Source organism: Saccopteryx leptura, chromosome 8, assembly GCF_036850995.1.
Source record: "Saccopteryx leptura isolate mSacLep1 chromosome 8, mSacLep1_pri_phased_curated, whole genome shotgun sequence".
NCBI lineage: Eukaryota > Metazoa > Chordata > Mammalia > Chiroptera > Emballonuridae > Saccopteryx > Saccopteryx leptura.
Window position 1 is genome coordinate 11,089,477 of NC_089510.1, and position 17,767 is coordinate 11,107,243.

The window sequence follows — 17,767 nt, forward strand, 5'->3', positions numbered from 1 at the left end:
TAACTCCCTGCTGAGAAAAATGAAGAAATCAGTATATCCACATTTCTCTCCATACCCCTGCACTCATCTTTATTTCCCATCTGGTGTTTTCTGTTCTTTATAGCAGTACTGCAACCCTGAGAAACAACTGGTATAGTGTCACCAGCGTTCTTATCTAAATGCACTTCATTGTTTCTCTGAGTATAGGCAAACAAGAAGGGAGAAGTGACAGCAGCTTCTACCCAATTTAGACAACGGAGATCATGATGTTTAAGATGTTTGAGCTGATGAGTTAGATGAGGTTGGTGGACTTTGAGTTCATGCTGTTATAGGATAAGACCATGGAGGATGCTGCATTTTGCACGTGGATGGAAGTAAATCTTTGGGGACCAGAGAGTAAACTGTGGTAGACAGAATAACAGCCTCCCAGTGGGGTTCATATTCTAATTTCTGGCACGTGTGAAGATGCTACCTTACACAGTAAAATGGACTTGGCGCATTACTTTAAGGTCCCAGAGCTTGAGATCAGATTATCTTGGATTGTCAGGTGGATCCAGTTTAATCACCTGGTGTCTTTTGAGAAGGAACTGGTCCACTGTTGCTGGCTTTGGAGAGAGAGGAAGACAGTCTCTGTCTAAACTGAAGAATGCTGGTGGCCTCTAGAAGCAGGCAATGGCCTTCAGTTTACAGTCACCAAAATAATACGGACCTCGATCCTACAACCGCATGGACATAAATCCCGCCAGCAAATCAAATGAGCAGGAAACAAGTTTCTCCTAGCACCTCCAGAAAGCAATGCAGCCCTGCTGATTTTAGCTCACTACGACTTGTACCCAATTTGCATTCTATGGAATTGTAGAATACTAAATTTGTGTTGGTCTAAGACGCTAAATGTTTGAATTATGCATTCTTTATAATTACCCTAAATAGTACTCACTGTCGACACGTCACACCTTTCCTAGTTTACATTATAAAATATTTTAAAAATACAAAAAAAAGTGGCGAGAATTTTATAATGAATCCCCTATTAACCCTAATGCAGCTTCAATAATCATTATTTTCTTATACATTTTTAAACCGACTAGTAAACCATGAGCAATTCATGCCCACAGCGGGCTGACCTGTTGTCAACAGGGATTATTTGATTTACAGCGCAGGTGAAGAAATAAATGTCAGTTCTCCGGGTTCACGGTTCTTGTGAATGTGAAAAGCAAAACACTCTCGGAAGGAGCCATTAAGTGTTACCAGTGACCAAGGAGTGAGAAAAGGCAAGTCTTTTATAAACTGGAACCTCAAAAAAACACTTCCTCAACGTCCTCTGTGGCCATTATACAAGACTTGGCTATGAAAGCGATTCCTGCCGCGAAGCACTTAATTAAACGGACAGCTGAGGGGCTTCGTTTTCCTTTACGGCCTGCTTCGGTATTAGCAATGGAGAAAACGTGTCTCTGTTCCCTCGGATAAACGCCTTAGCTGAAAACTGCGTGAACTCGTTTATCCCAAAACAAAAACGGAGGGGACTGAGGATCTTTTGCGCAGGGGATACTTTAGGGGCCGCGTTTAAGTGAAACCCCATCTAGAACCCAGATCGCAGGTAAAGGAGCTTGCACGGGCCGACCCCGCCGCCGCACAAAGGTTGACACCGGGCCTGGCTGGGACAAAGCCCCCGCGAAGCAATAAACTGACGGTCCCCACGCTCGCTGCCGCGAATCGAGTCGGCGGAAACTACATTTCCCAGAAGGCAAAGCGGCGCTAAAGAGCCGGCGTGTTTTCAAGTCCAGTAGGCTCCAGGCGCTTCTGGTTTGATGGTAAACTGCGCTCCCTCTTCTTGTCTCCCGCCTCAGCCTCGTGAGTTCGGCAGTTGATGCGTGGAGAGCGTCCCTGGCAGCGGTTGAATGGAGGCCCCCAGCCTCGCGGCCTCACGGTAAATGAAGTCCTCTGTCTGGTAGGAGCTGTAGCTTCTCCGGCCGCGTCGGAGCAGGAGGACTATACTTCCCAGGGTGCCCGAGGCTTCCGGGGGCGGGGCGCCGTGGGGGCGGAGCCTCACGTCTGGTACAGTCATCCCAAGCCTGCTCGGCGGGACTGTGATGGCCGGAGAGATGACGATCTTAGGTCAGTGGCCGCGGGGGTCCCTGTCGCTGTCCTGGGCGCTGGAGCGTGTTGGGGAGGCCGGGATGGGTGCGAGTGGTTGTCACGCGTTCTGGATGCGCTGGCGCAGCAGGGCGGGCACGGAAAGGTGATTTCGAGGCTGTTTGGGGCCGTTCGGGGAGCCGGTTGGGAGTCGCCTCTCCGGTGGTCCAGGCCCCAGTGGGCCCAGCAGGTGGGGCCGGCGGAGCCTTCTGCCTGCAAGCCGGGGACATCGGCCCCGGGAACAGTCCTTTACCAGCAGCGCCGGTGCTGGATCGTTGGTTGCTCCGGGGCCTATGAGGCTGCGAGAACGGCGTCTCCGGCACCCCTTTGTGGGGGAAGGGGAGGAGCCCCGGCGGCTCGAGCCGCGGACGCCGGGGTGCTGGGTCTCCCGCGGGCCTGGCTGGCAGTCACCGCCCGGGACGGGACGGGGCGAAGGGCTTCTGACATGTTGCACGTAGGAAAGTGGCGTTGGCACCTGATGTCACGTGCTTGAGTCCGTGCGCAGGAGGATGTGCTAACGAGGAGTAGAAACGCGCTCCTGCAAACGCTTGAGGTCCTCTGTGTGTAACGGGCGGGCGGACGACCCAGGAGCTAACACCGCCCCCTGAAACCGAAGAACCGGTTAATTGTAATATGCGAAGTAACACGTTTCATCACTTACGTTTCCTTTCCAATCTGCGTGGTATTGTTAGTTCATGCTTGTTTTTCTTATGAATTGATAATTACTGAACATCTGCTCAGAGTTGCCAGGCACTGTGCTTGGTGTAGCTAATACAACAGTGAACAAAATCTGCCTGCAAAGAGTTGTGTTAGCCCTGGCTGGTTGGCTCAGTGGTAGAGCGTCGGCCTGGCGTGCGGAGGTCCCGGATTCGATTCCCGGCCAGGGCACACAGGAGAGGCGCCCATCTGCTTCTCCACCCCTCCCCCTCTCCTTCCTCTCTGTCTCTCTCTTCCCCTCCCGCAGCCGAGGCTCCATTGGAGCAAAAGATGGCCCGGGCGCTGAGGATGGCTCCATGGCCTCTGCCCCAGGCGCTAGAATGGCTCTGGTCTCGACAGAGCGATGCCCCCTGGTGGACATGCCGGGTGGATCCCGGTCGGGCGCATGCGGGAGTCTGTCTGACTGCCTCCCTGTTTCCAGCTTCAGAAAAAATACAAAAAAAAAAAAGAGTTGTGTTGTCATCACGATTACAGGACACGCTTTTTCCCACCTTCCTGTTGTATTTATTGGGGTGACACTGGTTAACAAAATTACACAGGTTTCAGGTGCACGATGCTACAGCACATCATCTATGCACTGTATTGTGTGCTCGGTCCCCCAAGTCAAGTCTCCGTCCATCGCCATCTGTACCCCCACCCCCTCGTCCAACTCCTCCTCCCCACTTCCCTTCCCCAGCCATCACCACAATTTGCCATGTTCCTGAGTTTCTCTTTCTCTCTCTCTCTCTCTCTCTTGCGTAATCCTTCAACCTTCCACACAGCTGTCAGCCTGCTCTCTGTCTGTGCGTCTGTCCCTATTTTGCTTTTCCATGTCATTTGTTCATTCGATTCCAAACATGAGTGAAATCACTTGGCACTTGTCTTTCTCTGACTGGCTTATTTCACTTAGCATAATGCTCTCCAGGTCCATCCAGAAAGGTAAGAATTCCTTGTCTTTCTGCAGCCAGGTAGTATCCCATTAGTATCCCATTGTATAAATGGACCACAGCTTTTGTGTCTACTCATCTACTGATGGGCACTTGTGCTGTTTCAAAACCTTGGCGATTATAAGTAACGCTGCAGTGAACATGGAACTGCATGTATTCTTTCAGACTAGTGTTCCGGGTTTCTTCAGATACATTCCCAGAAGTGGAATTGCTGGGTCCTCAGGCAGTGCATTAATTCTCCGAGGAAACTCCACACTGCTTTCCTCAGTGGCTGCACCAGTCTGCACTCCCACCAACAGTTCACGGGCTTTCTTTTTCTCCACATCCTCACCAGCACTTGTTGATTTATTGATGACAGCCATTCTGACGTGAGGTGACCATCTCATTGTAAATATGTTTTTATTGAGTTTATTGGGGTGACATTGGTTAATAAAATTATATAGGTTTCAGGTGTACACTTCTGTAACACACCCTCTGCATATTGTATCGTGTGTTCACTATCACACGATACAATTATCATTTGTCTCCATCCATTATCATTTGTCCCCCTTTCTCCTCTTCTACCTCCCCCACTCAGCAGTAAAAAAAGAATGGAAATCACCATTTGCAACAGCATGGATGGCCTGGAGAGCATTGTGCTAAGTGAAATAAGCCAGGCAAAGAAGGATGAACACCATATGATTTCACTTTTGTGTGGAATCTAATGAAGAAGATAAAGTAACAGAACAGAAACAGACTCATAGATAGGGAGAACGGACGGACAGCTGTCGGTAGGAGGGGGCGAAGATGAAGCATTTAAGCAAAGAAAAAAAAGCTCTTCGTGGTTTTAATTTGCCTTTTTCTGATGATTAGTGACACTGAGCATGTTTTCATTTGACTGTTGGCCTTTTGTATGTCCTCTGTGGAGAAGTATCTGTTCAGGCCCTTTGCCCATTTTTTGACGGGAAGTTCTGTATCAATTTTGGATGTTAACCCTTTATCAGATGTATCGGTAAAGATATTCTTCCATTCAGTGGGCAGGTATCTGTCCAATATTCCCAACACCATTTACTGAATAGACTCTCTATACCTCATTGTATGTTTTTGCCTTCTTTGTCAAATATTAATTGGCTCTCAAGGCATGGGTTTATTTCTGGGCTCTCTGTTCTGTTCCATTGATCTACATGTCTGTTTTTATGTCAGTACCGTGCTGTTTTGATGACTATAGCCTTATAGTATAGTTTGAAATCTGGTAGTATGATTTCTGCAACTTTGTTCTTTTTCAAGATTGCTGTGTCTGATCAGGGGGAGGATCATTTATGGTTTCATAGAAGTTTTTGGAATATTTGCCCTAGTTCTGTGAAATATGTGATTGGTGTCATGATTGCGTTGAATCTATAGATTGCTTTGTGTAGTATAGACATCTTATGATGTTCATTCTTCCAATCCATGAACACAGTATGTGTTTCCACTTGTTTCTTCAGCTTTTTTCTTCAGTGTCATATCATTTTCTGAGAGCAGGTCTTTTACAGCCTTGGTTAAATTTATTCCTAGAATTTATTCTATGGGTTTTGTTTGTTTGTTTGTTTGTTTGTTTTGGATGCATTAATGAACTGTTTTCTCCGCTTTCCTTTCTGATAGTTCATTATTGCTGTACAATGATGGAACTGATTTCTAGGTATTGATTTTGTATCCTGCTACTTTACTAAATTCATTTATCAGTTCTAGCAGTTTTTTGGTGGGATCTTGAGGGTTCTCTATAGACAGTACCATGCCATCTATAAATAATGACAGTTTTACTTCTTCCATTCCAGTTTAGTTGCCTTTCATTTCTCCTTTTTGTCTGATGGCTGTGTCCAGAACTTCTGGTGCTGTGTTGACTAAGAGTGGTGACGGTGGACACCCTGGCTCGCTCCCAACCTTAAGGGAAACCCTGTAGTTCTTGCCCATTGAAAATGCTGTCAGCTGTGGGTCTGTCACATGCAACCTTTGTTACAGTGAAGCATGTTCCCTTTTGCCCACTTTGCAGTAAAAGTTTTTATCATATATGACTACTGGATTTCACCAAATACTGTTTCTATATTTATTGATATATCATGTGGTTTTTAGCCTTTGTTTTGTTTATCTGGTGTATCTCAGTGTTTCAGCTGCTGGTCCGTGAGCCAGTGCAGTCTGCTAGAAAGTTCATGCTGGTTTGCAAAAGAGTTAACCACCATGATGTATGAAGATTATAGACTCAATGATTATAAGTACCACGTGCTAACTGCACCACTGGAGGCCCTAGACTTAATGATTATAGATTCTATGATCTTCGTGACATCTCTGTAACCCTACAACATCAGGGTGGTTGGACCAGCATGAACTTTCTGGCAACCCACTGGCGTTGAAAAACACTGGTGTATCATGCTTATTGGTTTGCGGCTATTACACTAGCCTTGTATCCCTGTACTGAATCCCTCTTGATCATGGTGTATGACCTTTCTAATGCATTGCTGGATTGGCTTTGTTAATATTTTGTTAAAGATTTTAGCATCTGTGTTCATCAGGGATATTAGCCTATAATTTTCACTAATAGTATAAAAGAAAAAATTGGGGGAGTTTATTTTTAGTCTTGTTTCCAACAGTGGTATTTAAGGGACTTTGCTAAAGTAATTGAGCATATCGCACTGGATTGATAAGATGTAATCTTTTAATTTGCCTGTATTTCAGGATCAGCTGTTTTGACTCTCCTGTTGGCTGGCTATTTGTCACAGCAGTACTTACCATTGCCTACTCCGAAAGTGATTGGCATTGACCTTGGCACCACCTACTGCTCTGTTGGGGTCTTTTTCCCTGGCACTGGGAAAGTCAAGGTCATTCCAGATGAAAATGGGCATATCAGCATCCCCAGCATGGTGTCCTTCACTGACCGCGATGTTTATGTGGGGCATGAAAGTTTGGAGCTGGCAGACTCCAATCCTCAGAACACTATATACGATGCCAAAAGGTTCATAGGCAAGATCTTTACCCCAGAGGAGCTGGAGGCTGAAATTGGCAGGTACCCATTCAAGGTAAGTCATTTTGCTAAAAATCTGTTGTCATTTCAGTGAATGCTTTGGCTACAAGCTGGAAAACGTTTTATTTCAACTGATTCAATGTGTATAGAAGTTATATATATTCTCTCACATAACAAGCAATTTCACAGCAGGTCCAATGTGAATTAATTCAGTTCTATGAAGTACTTAGAACCTTATCATATCCTTGCTCCGCCATCCTTAAAATATCGCCTAACTCATTGTAGCGGGAAGGCTGCTGAAGCCCAATGGACTATGGATGGATGGATGGATGGATGGATGGATGGATGGATGGATGGACGGATGGGTGCATGGATGGATGGATGGGTAGGTGGGTGGATGGATAGGTGGGTAGGTGGGTGGATGGATAGGTGGGTAGGTGGGTGGATGGGTGGGTGGATGGATGGGTAGGTGGGTGGATGGATAGGTGGGTAGGTGGGTAGGTGGGTGGATGGATAGGTGGGTGGGGGGGTGGCTGGATGGACAGATGGGTAGGTGGGTGGATGGGTGGGTGGATGGATGGGCAGACAAATGGTTATATTCTCTGTATAAGTATATACATATTGAGTGTATACATATTTGTATACATAAAAATATCAAACTAGGCATGCTGTTTTATGAGTTGTTTGAAACTCAACATGTCATAGACAGTCAATGTAGTCACATTATTCTTCATGGTTTCGTGGAATATTCAACTATTAATTACCCTTCCCTATCAATATATACTTTTATTTTTTTCTTGGTTTCTCAGTAATGGAGCTTCAGTGAATATTCTTGTACACCCATCTTTTTACATTTATTTACTAAATTTGAATTCTAGAAGTAGAATTGGTACGTCAGATTTATGCGTGTGTTAAGGCTTTTGATTTATAAATTTGCCAAATTGTGCACTGAAAAGGCTACGTGCTCTTAACGACTTATTTTTAGAGGGCCTGTATGTTCACTAGTTACTGCTTTCCTCTTTGCCGGTAGATAAATAACCAGTGGGATCTTGTATCAATCCCCGGTGTATCTAATGAAGTCAGAGTTAAAAATTGCTTTATTGGCATTTTTATTTTATTTAGTAATCCATTTCTTGTTCTTTGTCCTGTTTGCATTTGGGCGTGTATCTTTTCCTTGTTGATATAAAATACCATTTGTGATATGTTTACAGTAGTTTCTCCTTTTTTTCCTGATATATTATTTTTTGAGTTGTCAAGAGCATCAATATTTTATGTAGAAAGCTCATCTCTTAATATTTTTTATTGGTTTTGGTCTCTTATTGTGCGTACGGTGGCCTTTCCAATCCTGTCTACTGTATCTCTTTTTCTGGTGCTTTAAATTAGTATTTTATAGGTTTGGGTTTTCCTGGGATTTTTATTTTAAATATATAAATGTTTATTTCATGTAGGGTTTTCCTTATAAAATACAAAATGGAATTTTAAATGCTAGGTTTTACAATAGTGTATCAGTGCTGCTTATTGAATCCATTCATAAAAATTTTCAATATTTTTATCCATTTTCAAAGAAAACATTCTCTGAATTTCTTTTCTTTTTTCTCTTTTAGCTTCTTTCTTAGGAAGCTTTATTAATTTGTACTCTTTCTTATGTAATGATAAAATAATATAAAGCTATATACATTTTCTTCTAAATCATAGGTTTGGGTACATTACTTATTGATCCAATATGTTGAGGTTTTATTTTTTCCCCCTGTAAGTTTCTGAAGTAATCTGGTCTTTTGTTGTTCTGTTTCCTGGGTCTGATGGTACTGGTGTCTTTGGCACTTATTTTAATAGTGTTTGTCTGTGGTTTGTTTTTGTTGTTGTCATACAGGTGAAATATTTTGGAAGGCCAGGTTTTCTTGATTGAAACCTAATTATGTAGTCTAGAATGACTGGGGTATACTCTTATATCTTCTTAGAACAGGCTAATTCTCTTTACTGTTGATGTTAATGCAGTTTTCTCTTCTGGTGAATCTAGGATAGTATGTTTTAGAATCAATCTAGTTGTTTAAGTGGAAAACTACATTAGCAGGGATAACGAGCTAATAAATACATAATGCATGCTTTCATGGAAACGAGAATGTGAGTGATATTTGATTCTTGGTAAGAACATAATCAGGAACTAAAATTATCCTTGCTAATAATCTGTGCCAGAATGTTCTTTCAGTTATCTATTCCTTTTGTAACAAGTTAATTTTAAGAAAAAAAATCTTTAGTCACATGCATGATTTAGCAACTGTTATTCCTTATATTTTATTATTTCTTTTTTCTTTCATTAACAAATATATATTGAGAATCTTTTATGTTCCAGTTACATGCTTGGTGACCAATGTTATTCTGCTGTTATAAAAAACTTGTTTGGATTCATTTTGTAGATTTTAAAGTATAACTTTTAATAACCTCTAACCTTAATAAATGTACTTGATGGATTACAAATGAATTTTATGACCTTGTAAAGGTAAAAGTAAGTTTTAATTAAATAAGTCCTGTGTGTGTGTGTGTGTGTGTGCACGCGCGTGTGCGTGTGCAAGTATATGTGTGTGTATACATATACTTTTACACTTCTTTTCTTTGCAAATCCTATGCACAGGTCTTAAACAAGAATGGAATGGTCGAGTTTTCTGTGACAAGTAATGAGACCATCACCATTTCCCCAGAGTATGTGGGTTCTAGACTGTTACTGAAACTAAAAGAAATGGCGGAGGATTATCTTGGAATGCCAGTCGCCAACGCTGTTATTTCTGTACCGGCAGAATTTGATCTCAGACAGAGAAATTCCACAATTGAAGCTGCTAATCTTGCAGGTACTATTACCCTTGTTACATTTTCATCAAAATTTTCTGAGGTTGAAAGTCTTCAACAGTAAGATATATCCCTTTGTAAAACCACCTAACTAGGGCATATATGGTAGGTAAGTTAGGTGGATTCTGACCCAAGTTTACAAACAATAATTAAGAAAACTCTATAGCGTAATATAAAATGTATATATCCCGGCAACACGGACGCATATTAGAAATTACTTTTCTTCTAAATATTCTTTAACGTTGAAATGAATATAATGTTTTTTATAAGTCTGAGGTGAGGGAGAATTAATTTAACATCATTCAACAAATATTGAATGTCTTTATACCCCTGTTCTCATAGAATTTACCTTGAACAGATAAAAATCCCTTATACAAATGTAGATTTGAACTAATGTAAACAGATAAATGTCATTTCTATTAGAGGGGCACAGAAAATCAGCATTATTGACGGTCTGGCCCAGATTGTTCTTTGTCGTGGAGGGACTGACTGTCCAGTGTACTGCCCGATATTGGGCCGTGTCCCCCGCTACTGCTCACCAGATAGCAGAACCTTCCCCGTCCAAGTGCTGGCAATCTGTTTTTCTCCTGACATTACCAGATGTCCCTGGAGGGGTCAGATGGCCCCTGGTTGAGAGCCTTGGTACACTGTATATCGAAAGGTAGCATACTATGGGGAGAAAGAGCAGAATAAGGGGTCAGGATTACTGGGTGGTCAGAGAATACGGGAGTCTTGCAGGTTTCAAAGATAAGGGTCGGGTAGGCCTCACTGAGAAGGTGACATTTAGATGTATATAGAAGAAGCAAAGAAGATAGCCTAGACCAGTTATGGCGAGCGAACCTTTTTATAAAAACCGCCCACTTTTGCAGTGCTGGTCAACCTGGTCCCTCCCGCCCACTAGTGGGTGTTCAAGCTTTCATGGTGGGCCAATTACAACGCCGTTTGGTTGCTCCGCTGCCGCCCACTTTTATAAAAAGGTTTCCATCACAGGCCTAACAGTGGTCGACTCATTAGTCAGCAGAGCCAAATATCAACAGTACAATGATTGAAATTTCTTTTTAGACCCAAATTTTTTAAACTTAAACTATATAGGTAGGTACACTCCTTATAGATAGCGCCCGCACGTGGTATTTTGTGGAAGAGCCACACTCAAGGGGCCAAAGAGCCGCGTGTGGCTCACGAGCAGCAGTTTGCTCACCAGGGGCCTAGGAGATATACAGAAGTAGGTTGCAGACCCTGTACGGTTTCCCAGTGAATAGAGCATCGGCTTGGTGTATAGATGTCCTGGGTTTGATCCCAGGTTAGGGCACACAGGAGAAGCAACCATCTGCTTCTCTCCCCCTCCCTCTCTTCTCTCTCTCTTCCTCTTCTCCAGCCAGTGGCTCTGCTAGTCCGAGTGCATCAGCCTCAGGCACTGAGGATAGCTCAGTTGATTCAAGCATTGGCCCCAGATGGAGGTTGCCAGGTGGATCCCAATCACGGCATATGCAGGAGTCTGTCCCTCTATCTCCCTTCCTCTCACTGAAAAAGAAAACGAAAAAGAAAAGAAGAAGAAGTAGGCTGCAGGAGAGAGAATGGTCAGCGGGCAGCCAGAGAATGGGAACTTACTGTTACATGAAAAGATAGGACATTAGCCATGAGGCCAGGGCACAGTGAATGATAAAGTCAGAGAATGAAGGTGAAGGGTACTAGGATCTTTGAATAAAATCTTAAGAGTTTGAATACTTTTCATGTCTCCTGGTACAGACAGCTATGTTCCTTTCCAGACCACTCAGGTGTGGCAGGTATTATAAAGCAGGAATTTTGCTCAAGGAGATCTGGTCTTAGGCCTCCACATATACAACAAATCACAGATTGGCTATATGCTTCAGATTTCCATTTGAAGGTCTTATATTTTAAATACTTCTTGGGAGTTTTTGTTTTGTTTTGTTTTGTTTTGCTTTTGGTAATAGACAGAGGGGACAGACAGGAAGAGAGAGATGAGAAGCATTAATTCTTTGTTGCGACACCTTTATTGATTGCTTTCTCATATGTGCTTTGACCGGGGGCCTTCAGTAGACCGAGTGACCCTTGTTCAAGACAGCGACCTTGGGTCCAAGCTGGTGAGCCTTGCTCAAACCAGATGAGCCCATGCTCAAGCTGGCGACCTTGGGGTTTTAAACCTGGGTCCTCCACATTCCAGTCTTATGCCACCGCCTGGTCAGGCCTTCTTGGGAGTATTATTGTAGTTATTTGAGCATCTCACCTAAATTTTTCTTTTTATTTTCTGTTTATTCATTTTTTTATCAAAAAGTTATTTTTAAAAGAATAGTGTGGTAAGCTTATCTCATTTCTACAGCAATTTGTTATATAATGATTAAAGTTTTATGGCTCATAAATTCCCCAGTAAAATATGAGAATGAGAAGAGACTCGAGTATTTCTTTCTAATTTATTTATTGATTTGAGAGAGAAAGAAAGAGGGAAACATTGATCTTTTACTGTATGTTCTCTGACCAGAGATCGAACCCACAACCTTTGCATATCAGGATGTCACTCTGCCCAACCACCCTATTGGACCTGACTCAAACTTTATTTTTTTTTAATTAAGTACTAAGGATAGAAAGATGTATTCCACTGAATCTAGGCCTTTATTTCATTATATTATAATCATTTTGGATTTTTTATTTTTTTTTTTTTTTTTTTGACAGAGTCAGAGAGAGGGATAGATAGGGAGAGGAAGGGAGAGAGATGAGAAGCATCAATTCTTTGTTGCGGCATCCTAGTTGTTTATTGATTGCTTGTTCATTGATTGCTTTCTCATATGTGCCTTGACCGGGGGGCTACTGTAGAGCAAGTGACCCCTTGCTCAAGCCAGTGACCTTGGGCTTCAAGCCAACAACCTTTGGGCTCAAGCCGGTGACCATAGGGTCATGTCTATGATCCCACGCTCAAGCTGGTGAGCCTGTGCTCAAGCCGGCGACCTAGGATTCGAACCTGGGTCCTCCACGTCCCAGTCCAATGCTCTATCCACTGCACCACCACCTGGTCAGACTAGAATAATTTCAGTGGTATCATTAGACCAGGGGTAGTCAACCTTTTTATACCTATCGCCCACTTTTGTATCTCTGTTAGTAGTAAAATTTTCTAACCGCCCACCGGTTCCACAGTAATGGTGATTTATAAAGTAGGGAAGTAACTTTACTTTATAAAATTTATAAAGCAGAGTTACAGCAAGTTAAAGCATATAATAATAATTACTTACCAAGTACTTTATGTTGGATTTTCACTAAGTTTGGCAGAATAAATCTTTATAAAACAACTTACTATAGTTAAATCTATCTTTTTATTTATACTTTGGTTGCTCCGCTACCACCCACCATGAAAGCTGGAGCGCCCCCTAGTGGGCGGTAGGGACCAGGTTGACTACCACTGCTGTAGAGGAACCTATGTTTATCCTTCCCATTTTATTATTTTTATTGGATTTGTGACTGTTCTTTCTCATTACTACTCAGTGAAGTTCATGTCATAGAAGACATGTGAAGTTGAGTGGGAAGGAGTTTCTTAATGGTGTTCTCTTGTGAATTATTCTTGCCTCTACCCGACCACACAGGACTGAAGATCCTAAGGGTGATAAACGAGCCCACAGCGGCAGCCATGGCCTACGGCCTCCACAAGGTTGACGTCTTTCACGTCCTGGTGATCGACCTGGGCGGAGGGACTCTGGATGTGTCGCTGCTGAATAAACAAGGAGGAATGTTTCTGACCCGGGCAATGTCTGGTAAGGAAGGTAGGGGGAGTCACGGAGGTTCGCACATTAACGTATCTGATGTGTGAAGTGTTTATTTAAAAAATCTTTTCAGTGGTCTTTGACTTCATTTTGATAATCTCTGTATGAATGTAATTTTATGTAAATATACACCATTTATGTGTATTTACAGTGAAAAGTTTGGTCTTAAAATGACGGGCATCCTCCTGTAGGTCTAATACATAGACTGCGGGGGGCGCTCAGGAGCCAGTTCTGTTCATGACCGTGGTGGAGGGAACAGAGGGAAGGGCTTCTGAAATGAAAGGTGGTCCGTTTCTTTCACCTGATTATCTGTTGTACAAAGTAGAAATGTTCAGTCTTCTCTGGGAGGTAGAAGCACGTTTGAAAAGTGAGCTGTAGGCTGTGTAGACGGTCTGACTTCTGCATAGGTCTCCCTCCTGACTGGACTCTTAGAACCGCGTTCAGCGCTGGGACTTACATTACATTATATTACATTACTCTCCTTTTAAACCATTTTTCTGCTTTTCAGCCCAATCATACAAGGGATTTTTTTTTTTAAGATAAAATCCCTACTGGTACTTTTTAATTGTAGGAAGGATTATCTTCTGCTGAATAATGACATTTAGTGTTTCTAAATTGGTACTTGGAAGCCAGTCTGTGTTCTGAATCTCTATTTTCTGAAAAAATTAATTGATTATAAAGAACAAAATGTAACTGAATTACTACTTCTTTTTACATCATTTAAAAAATGTGCCCTGTTTTTTTTTTATAGTACACATTTGGGTTAAAATCATTTCAACCTAGCTACTTTGAATTAGTCTTTGAGCAAATCTTAATACATTAACTACAGATTTTGTTATTCCCGGAATATTCTTTTTATACATACATACTACACAGATACATGTACACGTACATATACGATTAACTAATATAAACTCTTATTTTAATTTAGGAAACAATAAACTCGGAGGCCAGGACTTCAATCAGAGATTGCTTCAGTACTTATACAAACAGATCTATCAAACATACGGCTTCCTACCCTCTCGGAAAGAGGAAATTCACAGGTTGAGACAAGCTGTGGAAATGGTCAAATTAAATCTGACTCTTCATCAGTCTGCTCACCTGTCTGTATTACTAACGGTGGAGGAAGAGGATAGGAAGGAACCTCAGAGCGACACGAAGCCGCCAGGGGACAGACTGTCTCCCGCAGATGGCCACCATGTCAACAGCATGTTTGGAGCTGGCCTCTCTGAAAAGAAAAGTGGAGAAAGTCAGGTTTTATTTGAAACGGAAGTCTCACGGAAGCTTTTTGACAGCCTCAACGAAGACCTCTTCCAGAAAATACTGGTGCCCATCCAGCAGGTGTTGAAAGAAGGCCACCTGGACCAGACCGAGATTGACGAGGTGGTGTTGGTCGGGGGCTCCACGCGCATTCCTCGAATCCGCCAAGTCATCCAGGAGTTCTTCGGAAAAGATCCCAACACGTCTGTAGACCCTGACCTGGCAGTGGTGACGGGGGTGGCCATCCAAGCAGGCATTGACGGGGGCTCCTGGCCTCTGCAAGTCAGTGCTTTGGAAATTCCCAACAAGCATTTACAGAAGACCAACTTCAACTGAGTTATGGAGGAGTGAGTCCTATTTGTGATCTTGTCAGATGATCTACTACCTTTGGTCAGACCACCTCCTCCGAAATAAAAGTCTCTAACCTAGCTCAAAAATTGACCTATAAAGGCAACTTCAGATGTACAAAATTTACATAGCATTTGTTTTAGGTTTGAATGTGACCAGATTGATCCTATTTGATTTTGGAGAAATCCCATTCCAAGAAATACTTCTAAAAGGAAAGAGGCGAATGGGAGCACGAGTGGTTCTATTTCCTGGGTTCTGGAAGCAGATAACCATATGCACTTAAAATGATATTCCGTAAACATTGCCTAGTGCCAATAACAGGATTTCCAGTTCTTACTAAATTGTATTAGCAGGAGCTGGTGATTTATTTACTTGGTTATCACATGTAACTAATAACTTGAACTATACTTGAAGGACAGTGTTGATGTCAGGTTTTGACATTGGTCAGGAGAAGCAGTATTATTAATATAAACGACATGTGTAATATTCAGTAACTACCATATTATATAACAAAATTACTTTCACAAATTCAATATCCCATTTTGTGTCCTATTCATGTAATCTGCCTTCTCCAGGTTTTTAAAATGTATTTATGAATTAATTTCTCTTCTAAAATAGCAGTAGATTTACTCAAATGTTTCAATACCAGATAGTAGAAATACCCAATTTGTATATTCTTTGCCTTCGTCTGCTACGCATCATTCTCTGCTTGGGTTGCCATAATTCTGCCTGGTAAGCAAACAGTGGGCAATTTTTAATTGTGTTTTAAAATATGTTAATGTCACAATGAAGCTATCATTGCTATCACTTTGTTATTTAAGATTTTTGCAGACTTTGGTAAATAGCTGTAATTAGCTACAGTATTTATTTTATGTTTTTGTTTATTTGTAGTAAACTGTTAAGAATGTAGCTTGCATTTGATTCGATTTCACTGAGATTTACCCCCCCATATTTAGTTTTGAATGAGGAAAATATACTCATTTATAAAAATCTTGCTATTGTTTCCTACTGTCATTTTAAAATAATCACACTTGACTGTTTTTAGCCTTAAGGTTAGCAAGTGATGAGAACAAAAAAAATGTCTCTAGAAATAATGTGAAGCTCTAATATGGAAGGGAAGGTGGAAAATTTCCACCGATCAGCATTTGTAGCAGTTTTGTTTTATCTGTTTCCTTTTAGAAAAGCTACAGGGACCAAGGAGGAAAATACAGCAGTTTTGTTTCTGTGCTGCCCAAATTATCTGGAGATTTCTTTTCCCTTCATAGAGGCGTGCTTCACATTGTCATTCAAGAATTATACTCTGGTCAACAGTTTTGTTATATTTTGTCTTTATCCATTTTTGAATTTTAAAGGATGTTCAGATGTTCACTGAAAAAGAACTAAGCAAACTATTTCAAAACGTCAGAACATATCAGCTTCTCAGTCAGAAGCTGAATGTTAATATTTTTTGCATATCTAAAAAAAACTTAGCAATGAAATTGCTATTAAAATGTAATTTCAAACACTTGTGTGTACAGAAAATGTCTGAAGTAGGTAGGTAGGAAAATATAAAATGTTTGTTGACATATTCTATTTGAGAACTAATGGAGAAATGCCAAAGATGAATCCTTCACTGCAATATGAAAATATTCGACTATAATCAAAAGAGATCTTTCTATGAAGGTCGGTCTTTAAAGGTAGTCAGTGTATCAAAATCTCCCATCAGCTTTAACATAAAGCATTTTAAGATTTTTTTAAAGCTTGAATTTCTCCAATATCTGAGATAGTTTAGGACAATCTGTTAATACTTTTTAGAAGAAACAATTTGCAAAATAGGGGCTTGAATCTTAAACTCTAAAATTGAAATTTCACGTGTCTGAAAATTCTAATGGCAGTGTTGGGATTGGGGGCAGCGATTAGCATATTCTCTGGTATAGTTAACACTGAAGAAATGAAGTAATGTCTGTTTAATCATAACTTAGAAGGCTATATATAAATAGACTTGACTTCAGTGTAGTTTATTTAAAAGATAAAAGTGCATCCTAAAAGTGATCATTTACGCATAATTGAAGACATTTTTCTTAAAGTAAACTACAGTTTGGTTGTACATCTAGTGAGTGGTTTTTTAGCTACATAACTTAAAATATTAACTGCCTTGTATGATTAGAATATGTAAGTGAGTAATTTATTTTGTATCAGGAATGTTTTGGTACTGTGTTTTCATTCATACCACTTAACGTGTCAACAGACACTACTGTGTGTAATAGTATTGTGCATAACAGATTGTGCCTCTTCAATTTGTGTGCCATTCATATATTACTGTAAATAAATATGATTTTGCAGTTTGGTTTACACTGTGTACTTTATTTTTCCGCTCAGGACTAGGCCGGAGTACCTTGTCTGAATGTATAGATAGGAAAGGCAGTGGGACAGAGCTGACCTGCTGCTCCTGGCATGTGGCCTCAGCAGCTGCTGCCTGGTTCCCTGCATCCTGCCCATCCCTGGAATTGCTTACTTTCCTGCTTACATCCTTAATTTAGAAGAGACAGTTTGGGCCCTGGCCGGTTGGCTCAGTGGTAGACCGTCGGCCCGGCATGTGAATGTCCCAGATTCGATTCCTGGTCAGAGCACACAGGAGAAGAGCCCATCTGCTTCTCCACCCCTCCCCTTCTCACTGATCTCTCTTCCCTCCTGCAGTGGCTCAGTTAGAGCGAGCTGAGTGAGTTGGCTCCAGACGCTGAGGATGGCTCCATGGCCTCCACCTTGGGTCTAAAAAATGGCTCTGATTGCAAGGGCCCCAAATGGGCAGGCATTGCCCCCTAGTGGGCTTGCTGGGTGGTTCCCTG

General features: G+C 41.8%; 1 protein-coding gene across 1 annotated transcript; it reads left to right on the plus strand.

Moving 5' to 3' along the window:
* The first annotated feature begins 1,970 nt into the window (after positions 1-1,970).
* Positions 1,971-17,273, plus strand: HSPA13 (heat shock protein family A (Hsp70) member 13). The gene is made up of 5 exons (XM_066347001.1): positions 1,971-2,091; positions 6,441-6,781; positions 9,356-9,569; positions 13,158-13,325; positions 14,266-17,273. The coding sequence occupies exons 1-5, from the start codon at positions 2,067-2,069 to the stop codon at positions 14,928-14,930; spliced, it is 1,413 nt and encodes a 470-aa protein (XP_066203098.1). The 5' UTR covers positions 1,971-2,066; the 3' UTR covers positions 14,931-17,273.
* Positions 17,274-17,767: the final 494 nt, after the last annotated feature.